This window comes from Crocodylus siamensis, chromosome 8, assembly GCF_052110815.1.
Source record: "Crocodylus siamensis isolate JL-2025a chromosome 8, ASM5211081v1, whole genome shotgun sequence".
NCBI lineage: Eukaryota > Metazoa > Chordata > Crocodylia > Crocodylidae > Crocodylus > Crocodylus siamensis.
In genome coordinates, this window is record NC_143402.1 from 51,327,371 (window position 1) to 51,344,646 (window position 17,276).

Here is a 17,276-nt window from a genome sequence, read left to right on the forward strand (position 1 = left end):
TGAAGAGCCCAAAGATGCCTCTTTGCGAGCAGAAGCAGTGAGCGGCTGCATCCCCAGATCCACTGCAGCGAACATGGTGTCAGTGCACGGCTCAGTGCACGGAGCATAGACCCTGGGAGCCTTTCGAGTCAGCTTGGGTCTGCAACCCCTGACATGAGGCCAGGGACCCAGTGCACGCAGCGGTGCATGGAGCCCAGACCTTGGGAACTGCACGAGGAGGCTCGGGTCTGTGATCCCTGGCAAGTGGCCAGGGAACTCAGTGCAGGCAACGCTGCATGGAAGCAGACCTTGGGAGTCACTTGAGGCAGCTCAGGTCACCAGTCATCAACACCAGGCCAACGGCTCAGTGTAGGCGACACTGAAAAGGGCCCAGGGGCAGATTAAGCCCCGGTGCTGCACAAGACTGCCTGGACCTCCAACCCCCAGCAGAAGGCAGAGCCCTCAGTGCACGCAATAGTGCACAGGGCCACCTGCATATGGCAGCACAAGGAGAGCCAGTGGCCTGGGAGGGCCTGCCTGTGAGAAGCAACTCAGCCAAGTGGATGAGGACCACCCATCTAGGTCCTGAAGTTGTAAGTTGTTGGGGAAGGGATTCCCACAGGGAAGGGGAGCTACGCCGGCTGTGAGGCAGTTTATCCTCAGGGAAGCTTGAGCTAACCAGTTGTTGAGGTGCCTTATATTTTGTAGGAGAGTGCCCCCTAGTCTGTGACACTGTTCCTTATATTTTGTAGCCATTTTAACTTTGTATATTAGCAGTTTAATAGAGTGTTAATTATAAACTTCTTAAGGGACACTGCTGGGACCCCTTCCCTAATGGCTATACTTACCTGTGTATATTTCTGTTTTGACTGTTGTTTAATTGTATTTACACATGCTCACCTGTACTTAACTGTTGGTTGTCTATTTTAGACCAACTGTCTATCAACACATTGCTTGGGGCTACCTGGAGGGGTGTAATCCTTCAGCCTTTATCTGTAGGGCAAAGTATTATATGATAATTGTATGTTTGTTTATTAATAGCAATTCTTTTAATTTTGTATATATTCATAAATCTGTATATAATTAAGTATCTCTTGTCCTGGCCTGACTCTATAGGGAGTAGAGGGATCTGGCCTGCACATTATAGATCCCTCTCACAGCACTCCTGCCTGCCACCCATCCCTTCTATCTGGAGAGGGGAAAACAGTACTTGTGTTCACCTGGGTTACGCTAGCATCAACTCCAATATATTTTGAGATGCTTTAGCAGCGAGGAGCTCTTTATGTTTGTGCAGTACTAAGGCACTCCAAATTAGAAGTCCTTTAAACAAAGTCCTTTATTAGATACAGCCCTAAATAATAGCCACACACTCTGGAAGGGTCCTAAACCCTCCTGTTTCAGAAATTTCCCATTTGGTATGTTATTCTATAGCTGTTACTACAGGATCTCCCAAACATTTCTCTCAGCCACTGGCACTGGCCACTGCTAGCACCAGGATCCTAGACTAGCTGGAGCCCTACTCCTGATATTTCTAACTGTGCTGGTATGCAGAGAGATGCTGTCTCTTGGGATGTGCTATATTTCTCTGTCAATTACGGGTAACCATCTTTCCTTGCGCCCTAAATTCTAGAGGGTAAAAATAAGCATCAATTTCCTAACATCCCAGCTCGTAAGCCGAATATAGGGACATTCCAAAGCTGCAGTGAGTCTGTTCTGTCCAGAAAGGATTAACGTTGTTCCCATTGGAAGGGTTTGCCAGATGTTTTTGCATCTGCTCAAGATTAGGGGGCTTGTCTCAGATACCGAGAACAAGCAAGGTCATGTTCTCACGCTACAAAGCGATTCCACATCCTTTAGCAATCCTGATGCAATGGGGACTGACATCAGACCAAACACATTAAAAAATACAAAACAAGAAGGCCAACCCCCCTACATAACCGCAAATCCACTTGGGTTCAAATGCAATAAACACTTTGTGCAGAAATATCTTATGTCAATTAATACTTTATTATTGCTACTATTCTTCTTAGCAACAGCAACAGAAACAATAACTACTAATCATGACTAGAACTCTGCAGTTCATCCCATCTCGCGCAGCATTTTTTCTCCTTCTCTTACCTTTAGGAAAGTTGATCACACTGATTACATGATTTTCTTGAAGCCGATAAAAAGCAATTCTTTGTAGACTGGCTCTTTCCAATTCTGAGAGGCTATGTAAGTGTACAGGCTGCATTGTGATTCCCTGTCCTAGCTTAAAACATCAGGTAAGATTTCTCTGAAATGCAAAAAGATTAACAAAAAAGTCAAAGTGGCCAATTTAGAGAGAAGAACTGATCAAACCTAATAAGACATCCTTTTAAATTAATAAATACCTTGAGTGTTTTACATCCCCATAAAGCCAAATTTCCAAAATTAGGTGAAAAATGCATTTAATCTGTTAGAATTGTAAATAAAGCAGTTGCAACTGTGGAAATGCCAGATAAGGATCTGCAGCCCTAACTTAGAACCCCGATTCATATGCATCACTACAATATCAGCTCAGATCTGATCCCCAACCAGATCTTGAATGCTGCTGAGAGCTGGTTTACCCCTGAAATAACTTCAGGGCTAATTTAACCCAGGCTATTTCCTTCATTCTCTTTTCAGTATAGGTATCTTGGGAGAAGTATAAACATACATGTAGGAGGAAGAAAGCATGATCTAAGAAAAATAAATTTCAATTTAAATCCAGATGTTTATTAGCATAAATAGATTATTTATTTAAATCAGAAGTTGGCAAACTTTTCGGAGCAGCTCAGCCCAAGACAGGCTGGTTGCCATTGCTACTGCTTCTCCCCAGTGCTAAATTGCCACTGATGCGCATGGGATCCAGCTGCAGTCAAATGCACAGAATCCTCAATGTGGAAACACTGCCAAATTGCCCCACTGCCAAAGTACAACCAATATCTAGGCTTTGCAGGGTTGATGAAATCACTTGGCAAGCCATATCCAGTCCATGGTCCATAGGTTGCCAACCCCAATTTAAATAAATGTTGCTATTCATTTACTTTCGTCCCATTTTCTAGTCCTACATTTCTTTAAATAGATCTTAATTGTTAGCAGAATTTTGTAGAATCCTAAAGAAGTAGGGCCAGGAGGTAACCTAATCCAGCCCTTGCTCAAGGCTGGATCATCCCTGTTTAAACCATTCCACACAAGTGTTTGTTGAACTTGCTCTGAAAAACTTCCTAATTTGCACAGGAGTTTTTATTCCTGTTAAGAAATTGTCTCCTTAAACACTGAAGTGCGTCACAAAGAGAACGCTGAAGCAGCCTCACTGTGATTGCAACACAAACTCAGATGTATTGTAATAAAGTAGCTAACCCATTTTAGGCTTTCATCCAAAACCACCTGCAAAATACTGAGCTCCACATAACCAGAAAGCCATAGTTCTTTATCTTTTCCAGGCCTGCAGCCTCTCCCTCTGCATCCTAGTTCCTTCAGTTCAAAAACTTTGTTGCTCCTGCTTAAAATCAGGGACTGGGAGTAACAAGAGAACCTGGGTCCCATGGGTGACTGGTGCCTCTTGAGTCTGAGGGACCACTTGCAGAAGTCCCCGGCAGCATCAGCAGTGGGGACAGCCCTGTTTGGGGGCGGGGGGCACGTGCCCCCCTCCTCCCATGTACCCTCTACCAGTCACCTATGCTGGGTCCTGCTGGCTCACTGAAATCTGCAGCAACATTCACTATACTTCCCCTCATCTCCTGCTGCCAACATCACTCCTGACCCTGTTCTCTCCACAGGTTTGCTCAACATCAGGGATATCAGCTGCTCCCAATTCCTTGCTCACTTGGCTCTACTGCCCTCAGAACTCAGTAGTTTCAACAGGTAGCCATGACTCCTGCCTACCTTGATCTCAGGGCAACTCACAGCCAAGAAAAAAACCCCCACACAATACTTTAACAAAGCTGAGAAAAGACACAGAGTAACAGAAGCTATACAGGAAAGCATACGTGGTCAGAATGGAGTCCACAGTCCCCCAAAAAAGGGATTAAAATATTTCTCTCTTTAAAAGAAAAAGAGAAATAACTTACAATAAAGGAAAATGCAATTAATTAATTAAATAAAAATAAATTATTGCAAAAGTACCAGACCAAAGATTCTATCCTGTTCTATATAGGTTCTTATACTACCCTCATCACATTAATATCTCAGCACCTTCCAAGAATGTGTTAAGTAACGTGAAGAACCTTTACCCGAAGTACCTTGTCTGCCTTAACTGCTGTGAGAAACATCTGTCCCAGATACTTCATTCTAATGCCTGCAAGCTACCAGAAAAGAGTACTAGACACTACTCAGGATGGCTTAATTTGGGACCAGCTGTATGGTATCAATTGCCATTTTTGATTCCAGACAAGAAGTGTAAATAGTAGAAGACGGCACTGTTGCAGATGTGGGGTGACAACAGTAGAAGAGGGCAGTGCTACAGAGGTGGGCAGATAGCAGTGGTGGGAGAAGTCTTTCCTGGAAAGCCGCACTGAGTGGCCTAGAGCTGTGGAGGCAGACTGCCAAGTGAATGTCTTTTTGAGTATGGAAAAGGGAGTGCTGATAGCAGTCTGGCAATAAACAGCTGCTAATGGCTAACAATTCATGGGAAACCAGTAGTCATTACAGTGTCTGATTATAAAAAAAGATGTTTCGTGCATACTTTCTGAGGCTTTTGAATGGCCACCAAGTCAACAATTCTGCACAACAACATTCCTATTCCTTGCCCTCAATTCACTCCCTACCTTGTCCATAGCAAGCCCATAGTCCTTGAGAGCTGAGTTGTGGGGCATCTGGCTATATAGTTAATGCTGGAGGTGTTGAAAGGATATTAGTTCCCTAAAGGGACTTTTTTGCTTATAACCAGGGAAGTAATTAAAGCCAGGGCTGACTCTTGGCAGCCTAGTGTTAACCCCAGAAAGAAGTGCCATTTGGTACCTGCCATATACTCAGTAGTCGTGTCTACACAAAATACTGACTGTGCAGTAGTTCATTACAACTGTGCAGTAGTGTCAACACATGACACAATGCTACTGTGCAGTAGTAACAAGCTACTGCACAGTCAACATCATCAAAAAGCCATTCAGGGATGTCAACAACTCATGTAGACACAGCCAGTGAGTGCATCTCTATACAGAAGTGACTTGGGAGGAACATTAATTAGAAAATATGGCCAGTAAATGGACTCTGCCCACTACAACTGGGACTTCACAAAATCACCGCACTTCCTACTTGTACTGGATGTTACTGCAGATTAAGTACAGTGTTTGCTTTGCTATATCTGCAACATCCCTGTTGATCATGGAACCCTTCTGGGTCACAGCCATAATTTTCTTTATGAGATTCTGCATTTCCTTCCTCATCTGCCTGATGCCTTGCTCTCATGATCCTGGTTCTAGTTCATCCTTTCACTCTAGGCCTCTATGGCCCTTGCATGACTCTCAGAGGAGTCTACCAGCTCCCACAGCTTCCTCCCCTCGTATTCTTCCTTTCTTGCCTTACATTTGCAGACACTGGATGTGCACGGCTGTCAGCATCTGTGACTTTAAGACCCCCAGAGTTGCAGGTGCTAATCCTAAAATGCAAGAAATGTAAAACTTTGTTATTGTTTCCTGCTGTCTTGCTTCAATAAAACTCCAACATCCCTGGAATTTCTGGAAAGTCACTACCAGAGCCTCTCCCAAAACTTGGGAACCTATAGGCGGTGGAAGGCCAGGGCTAATGGGGCTTAGCCCTCTCAAACACAGGGCAGCAGGCAGGGCTGCAGGAAAACCCAGCTGCAGGCTCTGGACTGCTGCAGCAGGGTGGGGAGGAGTGCGCACACTCAGATACACAGTCAGGATCACAGTCGCGGTGTGTGGTTGCCTAGCACAGTAGGCAAGTTTCAGTCTACTTTCTTTGTGAAGGGGCTTGGGGGCACAGATTGAGACCCCCACAGTGCAGGAGGGAGAGGGGCAGGGGTGAATGGGGCCCTGGCCAGGCCAGGTCATGAGACAATCGGAGCCCAGTGGCATGTCCAGAGGGGGGGGAGCACTCCTGCCACTGTATGCACTGTAGGGGAATCAAGGGGGGCATGTGCCCCCCCAATCTGTTCATGGGGTTTTAGGTGGGCTGCAGCTGCGGGCTGGGCTCTTCTCTGCCTCTGCACCTCGCTGCTTCGAGAGTGGTGCAATGCCATGTGTGTCCTGCCACAGGTCTGCACCATGCTCCCTGCCCACCTGGCAGTGGGACACACATGACTTTGCACTCTTCCCAGGGCAGCTGCAACAGGGAGCAAAACCAGTGCACAGCGGTAGCCCACTTAATGCCCTGTGCACAGATGGGGCAGCACATGCCCCCAGGCCTCTGCTGGGGTATATGCAGCAGTGGGAACCCCCCCCACCATGCCTCTGGATGAGATGCCTGGGCTCTGATTAGGGCCAGGTGGTGGGACATTCACCCCAATCCCTGCCCCTGCCTCACTCCCTCCCTCACCACTGGAGCCACAGTCTGCTCCACCCCCAGCACACAGCCTTTCCCCTCTCCCCGCCCCTTCCCACAGATTTACCTGCTGGGTGGGAGAGAGGGGGCATGCACACGCACGCACATGCTCAGCCTCCCCCGCCAATCCTTTTTCCCCTTCCACCTATGCAGAGATCTTAGCAATGACAATACTTTAATTCTGTAACCTATACACTTTTGAAGCCATCATCTGATATCAAAGACAAGAAGTGTTCAGGGGAGCTGTGGGGGAAGAGGGTGGGGGGGTGGGGGAATGATGGTCTCCAAAAGAGGATCATGTTCCCTACAGTAGTCAACAGAAAAAAGGAGAAGTCACATCTACGTACTAAAACCCTAGGGCAGTGAAGATAAGAATGACCAGAAGAGGCAGCTCAAATATCACTTAATGGATAAACTACCCAAGTCATGGAGGAGTTAGAAGAAACAAACCTGAAATCAGTATGTTTGAAAGGGTATAGAAGGGCCTGTTTCCTCCAGGACAAAAATGCCACTGATTTAAGAAGCTAAACCTGTTTAGGGTTGCATCATTGGTTTACAGCAGTTTTGAATTAGGACTAAGCCACTACTCACAGTTTAAGTATCACATTTGTCACTAAGACAGCCTGTGTAGCCCAGTGGTGATGAGCGTGGCAGTCTGACATTCAATTCCTTCTGTCCATCAACTAAGTAGCTATGCAAAGTAGAGCAGTTCCAACAGATGAATTTGAAAGAAGCCCATTCTATAATAACCTAGTTATCTGGGCACTCCCCTGGAATGGGAGAGGCATCTATTCAAATCCTTCTTGCAGCTCCCAAATAATTTCAAACCCAAGCTCCTACAGTTTCTGTAAATGTCTTAGCTGTTGGCTACAAGAAGTTAAACTTTCTCTTCCAGCTTTGACCAAAAATGGCACTGTGGAGCATAACAGTTTAACTGATCTTAGCATGTTCTGGCAATCCGTTCCAAGGAACTGCATTTTCCATTATAAAAACGTTTAACTGGAAAAGTTCAGTCCAGTTGTACTGGAAACTATTTCCAACCTCACCCCCTACTCTCTAAGTGCAAAGCACAATGGTCTGACATGCTTTCTGCAATATAAACAGAGAGTGGCATTTATTACAACTGCTACTGTTATTATCCCCATACTACTATGCCTCTACTGCTACTACTACTAGAACAAATCCAACTCTGCTATATACAAAAATCTCCACTGGGGAAGTGAAAGAAAGGAAAAGAGAAAGACCTTATTTTATTTCACTTTTCAGCCTCTTGTTATAAAAATATTAAAAACAAAAAGTAAAAGTACATAACCCCACAAGGAACTAGGCATGAAAGCATTCATCAATCAAAATTATATTGTGACCAATACTTGAAATCCCCTCCCCTGTCACATAAGCTCTTCATGCAGTCATGCTGTTGGTACTAGCCAGCTGTCTTCCACCACACAGAGAGCCTAGCATAACACAAATTGGTCTGTGTTTCATTGCTGGGTAAAGTACCCAGACTCAAAGGAGAAATGCACCCAGACCAAGAAGAGAAAGAGGTGGAGGACATCATTAGAGCCAGCCCCTGTGAGCCACTTCCTATGGCTGTTCACGGTTGTCATCTTGGGAGGGAAAGAAGGGATGAAGGAAGAAAGAAGGCACAATAGCCACATCACTTAATGCACAACTGGACAACACTCAGATACTTTGGTGATGCGGATGCCACTGTATATAATACAACGGATTGGAAGTTGTCTCCAAAAGACTTTACATTATCTGTGTGTGAAATAGGAAGCTGCAAAAGGCAATCCTGAACACTTTTAACTATATCGGGCTTTGCCAGGCATTCAGTGTAAAGAATAAAACTAGTACAAACTCTGAAAAACAGTTTTCTCAGGGCTTTGTTACATATTACACTTTGAGCTTCTCAAATGTTGATCAGCTAGTGTTAGCTCAAGTTTTGAGTGGTTACGCATTCAGGCTAAAAACCTCTACCACTAAAGGGTTGGCGAGCCAAGACAGGCTTCTATCCCTGCTCTAGGTGGGGGTGGGTTGAGTGATAGGTTGATGGGGGTGAGGTATGAGGCTGAAGAGTTTAATGATGGGGACCAGGTAGTGAAAATGGAAGTGGAGAGGCAATGGTTTGGAATGGCAGCTGGGCCCAGCTGATGAAATGAAGGAAGTCAGCCACTGAAGCCACTAAAGGATAAAATACAGAGTAGTGAAAAATAGAATTTAAAAAGAAATAAAGAGGAAGTAAATTAAAGAAAGTCTCATGTTTTAATAAATTGGGATCAGGTAGCCAGAGTTTATGGGGACACTGTCTTTGCCTCAGGAGGGCATTCCTAGCTCATGAGGATCCCAATCTGGCCCCTTACCTTGCTGTCCCCTCCACCATCCCTAGTCCACCCTCCCAGACTGATCTGTGCCACTCCAAGCTGCCTGGCTAGGTCTCACTCCGGGGGGCAGGAGAGGGAGTTGGCTTGGTGCCAGTACCACCCCTAGGGCAGTAGAGTTCAGAGGGTGGCTATTTTGTCCACACATAACAGGAGGGTGAGGGCGAGTGCCACTGCATCCTGGAATGGTGGAGGACTGAAACTTGGGTGGCTTATCTCTGGGGAGTGGCCACACATTCATGAAACATGAGCTGGGTAACATGGGGCAGAGATAAGCCTGTCCTGGAGTGGTATAACTTTAAGACACCTAAAGGGTGCTTAAAACTAGTTTACACATATTAATGTGTAGGAATTCCAGGGGTTAAGAGCTCCCTGAACCACCTAAAATTAATGTGTAACAAAACCCCCACTCATATATTTCCAGTACACTGGTATTGCCTAAGGGTGTGCCCTTTACCTAAACACAATTAACTCTTGCTTCAGACTCGCAGCAGGCTTGGCAATGGACAATTCCACTAAGTCACATGAAGAACCACACTACTGAAAATACATATGCGATTCAGGTGACTGAACTTACTGAGAACATGCATATGTCACTCAGCACAGTCGCTGACTTTCTAGGAGATGAAGCTCAGTTTGCTGCATTCCCAGACAACCGTTCACCCAAGAAATCCTCAGAATTGCCCCTTGAAATGCTCACACACAAGTACAAAACACAAAAGCTAAAACTAAGAACACCTTTCAGCAAACACTGGTGAAAACAGGGAAGTACAAATGCCCTGCCACTGCCATGACAGGGAAGTAGTAGTTATCAGATTCACAAAAGACCCTAGGGAAAGGACCATGCTCCATGCTACAGGGGAAGGCAAAACATCCCACAAACAATGACAATCTGATTTAGGGCAGCATTTCTCAACCTGGAGCTCATGACCCAAAACTGGGTCACAAGAATATATGAAAGGGTCATGAACGGACTTTAAAAATTAATCAACTTTAAGAATGGATTCTGCTTTAAAGGAGAAAAATGTGGCGAGCCGTGGTTTTTTCCTTGCAGGCTGGCAGAGGTCCAGCCTGTGAGGGGCTGCCTGGAGCCTCCATGCCCCATACACACCGGGGGACTGGGGGTAGGGGCACTGGGTCAGGAGTGAGGGGCACTGGGTTGGGGACTGGCCAATGTTTGCAAATGGGTCCTGGTACAAAAAACATTGAGAACCACTGATCTAGGGGATCAATTCCTTCCTGACCACACATATGTAGAGTGGTTATGACTCTGAACCAAAGAGCACAAATGTTCAGCCTGACACCTCCCAAGTTTTCTAAATATCACCGGGGCACCAGCTCAACTCAAAGGGTAACATTTTGCCATGGATCCATATCAGAATGGCAGGAGGTTTGGAGTGTAGTACCACAGGGTTCAGTCCTGTTCAACATGCTTATTAATTATTTGGATGCTGAAATAAAGAATTTCCTTATCTACAAGTCTGAAGATGACACAAACATGTGAAGGATTGCAAGCACATTGAAGGATATAAGCACAATTCAGAAGGATCCTGAGAGATCAAAAAGCTGGGCTAAAGCCAAGAGACTGAACTTCAAAGCTGACAAATGCAAGAATTTACACTTTAGGAAGAATAATCTAAAACAAACACAGAATGGGTGGCAAGTGCATGAATGGCAACACTACAGATAAGTTCTTGGAGTCTTCAGTGTGATGAAGCTGCAAAAAAAGGCGAATGCAGTTTTAGGATGCATCAACAGAAGTATTAAGTATAAGATACAGGAGGTGATATTGGCACTGGTTAGGCCTCATCTAAAGTGTTGTGTGCAGTTTTGGATGCCACATTTTATAAAGGATGTGAAGAAGTTAGTGTTCAGAGGTAGGCAACAAAAAGTATAAAGGACTTGGACGGCAAGTCTTGGAAGGCAAGCCTCATAAAGGAGAAAGTGAAAGATAACTATTAGGGTGGAAGTGCTTGACTTTAGGAAGGCTAACTTCAGTGTGCTTAGGAGTCTAGTCAACGATGCAGTATAGGATAGGAGTATTGGCGAGATGGGAGTTCAAGAAGGGTAGTCATTCCTAAAGGAAGTGATCTTTTGAGCGCAGAGGGAAAGACTATTCCAGTACAAGGGAAAATGGGGAAAGGAGCCAAAAAACTTCCTTGGCTAAACAGGGAAATTCAGGGGAGCCTAAGGGCAAAAAAGAAGGCCCGTAGGTGGTGGAAGCAGGGGGAAGCTACCAAGGACTGTGCAGTTACTCCAGTTACTGTATAGTCTTTTAGTACTTGTTTATACAAGAACTAAATGACTGTGCAGTCACTGTCTCATGTAGACGTGGCCACAGAGGTGCAAACAGAGAGGTTGAGCAGCAGACTGGGAGGGGAAGGGCAGGGGGAGGCGAGGTGCTGTTGAGCATGGAGGGGAAAGGAGTGGGTGCCAAGAGCTTCCAGAGGAGATTCCTACCGGATTTGTTAACTTAAAAATATCCCCAGCTGATGTCCTTATGGTATGATCTGCCAGCCCCGTAAGGGAGGAAGCTGGGAGTCAGGGTGGGTGCAAGCACCCCTGCAGTGCCAGGTACTATTCCCACAGCTCCCCTTTCCAAAATCCTGTGTAGCAGCATTAAAACTCTACTCCCCTGAAGGGATAGGGAGGGCTACCCTGCAGAGGGACAGAGAAAGAGAGTTTGTCCCACTAAGGACATTGTTTGCCCTGAGGGTGAGTGAAGCTCCTATGACCCCAACTGACTTCCTGCCCTTTGGGCAGGGGGCTGGACTCGATGATCTCCTGAGGTCCCTTCCAGCCCTAATGTCTATGAAATCTATGAAATCTATGAAAGCTGCTTTGGAGGCAGCCCTCTTGGAAATGGGAGGAGTGATGTAACCCCAGCAGGGTTTGAATGAGAGGGACCTTAGCAAAAGCCTGGGAAGAGTCCTGGCCTGGGTTTAGCTGAAAGGGCTTGTTTAAAAGAGGGGAGCAGTTTTTCCCAGGGAGAAGCATAAAAAGAGAAGAGAGGGCGTGAGATACAGGCTGGAGGCCAGGAAAAGGACCTCACCATGGCCGTGCCTCAGAGAGCCCCTGTTGGAGGTCTGCAGAGGTAACAGCAAGAGGCTGCACAGGAGAGAGAAACAGTGCATCCCTTCTTCTCCTCACCCCCCTTGGAGCTCTGCCCGGGCAGGCACAAGAGGGGACTTTGAGTCTGGGAAGACCCTCCTGCAAGCCCCTGTGTGGCTTGGGAGGGGAAGGGGCACAGAACCAGCGGGAGACTGCCCTGGTTTGCTCTGGCAGGAGAGGTGCAGGCTCAGTGTGCCAGAAGGAGCACAGGGCTAGAGGGAGCAGGGGGTTGCTCCAGCCCACCAAAGCCCCGGGGGAGGCAGGGCCCAGGGAGGGGGCTGCATTTGCCAGGTGGTGTGAGGCTCTGCTGGACAAAGGGAAACTCTTTACAAGCTGCAGCCCAGACACTGCACCCTCTGTGCTAGGAGATGAGGGTCAAGGCAGGAATAAGCTGTCTTTCAGGGATCGCAGGGGAGGAGCCACCCCCGCCCCCAGCCCCCCAGCTCTACTCCCTGCAGGCAGCAGTGGCATGGGGTGCTGGCTAAGGGGGACAGAGGGGACAGCATAGTTTCATAGTTTCTAGGGTCGGAAGGGACCTGAGTAGATCATCTAGTCTGACCCCCCACCATGGCAGGAAAGAGTACTGGGGTCAAACGACCCCAGCAAAGTGTACATCTAGCCTTGTCTTAAAGGCCCCCAGGGTAGGAGCCAGCACCGCTTCTCTTGGAAGCTGGTTCCAGATCCTAGCCGCCCTGACCGTGAAGTAGCCTCCTGATATCTAGCCTAAACCTACCCTCTGCCAGCTTGTGACCATTATTCCTGGTCACTCCTGTCAGTGCTCAGGGGAACAGGGACTTCCCCAATGCCTGCTGATCCCCCCTGACTAGTTTGTAACAGGCCACTAGATCCCCCCTCAGCCTTCTCTTGTGGAGGCTGAATAGGTTCAGGTCCCATAGCCTGTCCTCATAAGGCCTGCCCTGCTGCCCCTTGATCATGCGAGTGGCCTCCTCTGGACCCTCTCCATGTTGTCCACATCCCTCCTGAAGTGCGGTGCCCAGAACTGGACGCAGTACTCCAGCTGCGGCCTGACCAGTGTTGCATAGAGGGGGAAGATCACCTCCTTGGACCTGCTCGAGATGCATCTGTGGATGCATGACAAGGTATGGTTGGCCTTCCTGACTGCATCCCCACACTGCCGGCCCATGTTCATCTTGGCATCAATGATGACTCCAAGATCCTTTTCCACCTCTGTACTGACAAGAAGGGAGTTCCCCAGCCTGTAGGTATGGTGCTGGTTGTTCCTCCCGAGGTGCATCACTTCGCACTTGTCAGTGTTGAATCCCATCCTATTCTCATCCACCCACCCCTGTAACCTGTCTAGGTCCGATTGCAGCCTATTCCTCCCTTCTAGCGTGCCCATATCCCCCACATCTTAGTGTCATCAGCAAATTTGAACAGGGTGCTTTTTACCCCCTCGTCCAAGTCACTGATGCAGATATTGAACAGCACAGGCCCGAGGACCGAGCCCTGGGGGACCCCACTGCCCACATCCCTCCAGGCCAAAAATGACCCGTCCACCACCACTCTCTGGATGTGGCCCTCCAGCCAGTTGGTGACCCATTTGACTGTGTGGGTGTCGACACCACAGTCCCCCAGTTTCTTAATGAGAACGGGGTGAGAGACAGTGTCGAAGACCTTCCAAAAACCCAGGAAGACCATGTCCACTGCTACCCCTGCATTTAAGGATTTGGTGATCTGATCATAGAAGGCCACCAGGTTGGTCTGACAGGACCTGCCTCTAATGAACCCGTGTTGGTTGCCCCTAAGCATGATCTCCCCTGCTGGCCCCTCGTGGATATGTGCCAGAATAATTTTCTCAAAAAGCTTGCCCAGGATCGAGATAAGACTAACTGGCCTATAGTTTCCCAGGTCCTCCTTCTTCCCCTTTTTGAAGATGGAAATCACTTTGGCCCTCTTCCAGTCCTCCGGCACCACACCAGATCACCACGAGTGCTCGTAAAGCTGTGCCAGGGGTCCTGCAATGACCTCAGCCAACTCCTTTAGTACTCTCAGGTGGGGATCATCTGGACCGGCTGGCTTGAATACGTCTAGTCCCTCCAGAAGTTCCCTAACTAGTTCCTCACTAACCCTTGGCCTAGATGCACCTCCCCTGGGGCCTGAGGGGGGCCCAGCGGGTGGGTGGCTGTTGCGGTATCTGCTTAGGAAAATGGAGGCAGAGAAATCGTTAAATATGTTGGCTTTGTCGTCTGGTGTGACAACCAAATTTCCTAACATGTCCTGCAGGGGCCCCATGTTACCAGGAACCTTCTTTTTATCCCCTATGTATTTAAAGAAGGACTTCTTATTGTCCTTAATCTGGGAAGCTAGTCCCAGTTCCATCTCTGCTTTGGCCTTCCTGACTGTCCCCCTACATCCCCAAGCAACTGCAGTATAGTCATCCCTGGTGATGGCCCCTCCTTTCCATTGGGTGTACACCTCCCTTTTAGCTAGGAGACATTCCTGGATGCTTTTGGTGAGCCATGGGGGCTTGTGTGCCCTCCTGCTCCCTTTGATCCACATTGGGATTACCTCCCTTTGGGCTTGGGGGATCGTCTCCTTAAGGAGCGACCACTCTTCTTGGACACCTGTCTCCCCTCCCCTCCGGGACCTCAGTGCTTCCCCGACTATTCTCCCTGTTCCCCCGCTGCTCGTAGGAGATGGAGACGGAGACAGTGCGGGGTGGTGGGTGGTAGCACTCCATCCCTGCCCTCCCTTACCTCGACCCTTTGTCTTTCCTGATGGATAATTTGCTAGTAGTTTTATAATGGTCTGCAAGGTTGTTTTAATTGTTAAGGGAGGCTCTCCCCTCAGGGACCCTGCAGCAGCTACCCAGGAACTACCCACCAACTACCAGGTACCCCAGGATCCAACAATTTAGGTAAGGGCACAGGTAGTATCATCCCCAGGGTTATTATACCTGGATCCACTATGCTTGTAGACAACCAAAAATGGTCATTTAAACAACAAGGGATGACTCCTGCAGCCTCTATTTTCTCCTCCCTTCTTTCATACTCTTCGTCCATGCCAGCCTATCATCTCATCTTGTCTGACTTCTTCAATTATCAATATGCTAATGGTTTCTCAATTCTATTTCATCTCCACGAGCTGATCAGTTTTGTTCCTTTGTACTCACAGTAACATGCCTCCAAGGATTCCCCTCCTCTTCTGTAGATCTGTCCATGTGATCATTCTTTTAGTGTCAGAGGCTTCTCTTTTGTGGGCAAAGCCTCATTTTTGTTCTCCCTACTCACTGGATGCCAAAGCTGGCAGTTAAGCTTCTGTATAGTGAAGAAGCTCCATTCTTAATTAGGCTCAGCTGGTTGACTTCAGTCCATCAGATTGTTGAATGCTGGGAGTGCACTGGGCTGGGAGCACACTGGAGCCCTTCAATCATCTGATCAATGTTCCCAGCCCCAGAAGCTCACTGCCCACAAAATTCTTACACTATTTTGTGTAAGAATTTTGTGACTTATTCCCTGTTTTATCACACCACTAATTGCATGAATGTGTGGCTGGGTTACTATTTAAGACACAATTAACTAGTTAATCACGTAATATAAATGGAATGGAATGTCTGCCAGCGGCCTGGTGGACAGCACACACCTCACGTCCTGCACAAAGCTGTATTTCAGTGACTGACAGCCCAGCCATTGCATATCCTCAGAGAACTGTACCTCACTGGCTGGCACCATAAATCTCATACCCAACATACCACAGCATTTCTCTGACCACAGTAGAAACAGCATTTCCAATGTAGTGTGGTACATCACTGACTGCTGTCAGTCAGCAGCTTGGGTATCATGCTCTACATGGCATGGTACCTCACTGTTCAGGAGCCCAAAACTCCCATCAGCATGGCACAGTACCTCACAACAGCACAGATCTCACAAAAAAATAGCCTGGTTTGCATATCCATCAAAACGTAGCACTTCCCTGACTAACGATGCACACTTTATACCCCACATATCACTCTTCCATACTAAACTACAAAATAGTGCTCACATCCAGCACAGCCTGGTACTTCAATGACTGACAGCATGGATCTTGCATTCAAGGTGGCACTGTGTCCCATAAACTGATAGCAGGCAGCATGACTCTCACATCTTCTACAGTGTTGCACCTCACTGTAGATCACCTCAAATCTGGCTTGGTTTTTCACTGACAAACAGCATTCTCACACCCAGAACAGTGTGTTACCCCAGAGATTAATTGCACAGCTCTCATACCCAACAGGATGCATACTGCCAAGATGCAGCTCCCATCCAGCTTAGCATGCATAATAAGAGTACTCTCTGAAAAGCTTTACACATAGTCACACTTACTCCCCAGCAGACTGTGCATAAAACACTATGACTTTCGTAATTCCTGAGTGAAATGGCTGAATAATCCAATGACACTTTAAAAGCAGTTATAGAAGGTGCCAGCTAATGCTGATTTCCAGTCAGCTGACTGTGAGCAACTATCTTTTCTTCCCTAAAATAAATGTTTCCTTTCCTAATTAAATCGATCAGTCAAATCTCTATCTATTTACCTCCTCAACCCCTAATACATCTTTAAACAAAGCTGCATTTGGTGCTGTTTCTTGGTAGTTGCAGCCTTCATGCAAACAGGAGAAAAGAAATTGCTTTTACCTTACACAGGTATGCTGACTTCCTGGTTCACTTCTTGTTAAAATGCTTGTTTAAGCAGTTGTCTCCACCTTGTCCCCCAGCACCCTGTAACTTACCCTAACTGCCAGTAGATGAGAAGTGAGGAAGGGAAAAAGAACTGAATTTGGAAACAGAAACAGGAGCGGAAGGGAGGGAGAAAAGGAGATAAATTTCTTGCCAAGTCAAATGAAAGCCAGAAATACCAGATGCAAGAAAAGGAAGAGTTAGATGAAACAAAATAAAGTTCCCAGGCCAGCCGTGTTTATTTTTTAGCAGAAGGGATTGTTATGAAATTGTAGCACATTAAATTCTACCATATCTATATAAAATTCTTCCAGCGTGTGTGCACTTGTGGTTTTTTGTACCTGGTATCTGCAACGCCTGGAAAAACAGTTCCTCTTGTTACAGTTAAAAGAGAGCATGCAAATGCAGCATAACATTTGGAGCCATGCTGCCTTCCACATTTGCTCCATGTCTGACCCTTACTGTTGCCTCTCTTAGAAGACTCCTTACCAATGGAAAATTCAACCTGTGAAGTGGCTTCTTCTGGCCGCATTCTTTTGTGCCGATCACATGGACAACCCCCTTTTGGTGCACTCAGCTTTGCAGCCTGGGCCTTCGCAGTATCTCCTGCTCTGAGTATTTGAACAGT

At 47.1% G+C, this 17,276-nt stretch overlaps 1 protein-coding gene across 3 annotated transcripts in view; it reads right to left on the minus strand.

The window, feature by feature from the left end:
* LOC149858452 (rho GTPase-activating protein 6-like) overlaps positions 1–16,711 on the minus strand; it is a 77,893-nt gene extending 61,182 nt beyond the window's left edge. For all 3 annotated transcript variants that reach the window (XR_016443882.1, XM_090060479.1, XM_090060480.1), the window contains exons 1-2: positions 16,607–16,711; positions 2,098–2,254 (exon numbers count right to left, since the gene is read on the minus strand). Coding sequence is in view for 2 of the 3 variants with exons in the window: in XM_090060479.1 (XP_089916605.1) it covers positions 2,098–2,212 (115 nt within the window). In the remaining variant the exon portion in view is untranslated. The remainder of the gene's footprint in view (positions 1–2,097; positions 2,255–16,606) is intronic.
* Between the last annotated feature and the right edge of the window lie 565 nt (positions 16,712–17,276).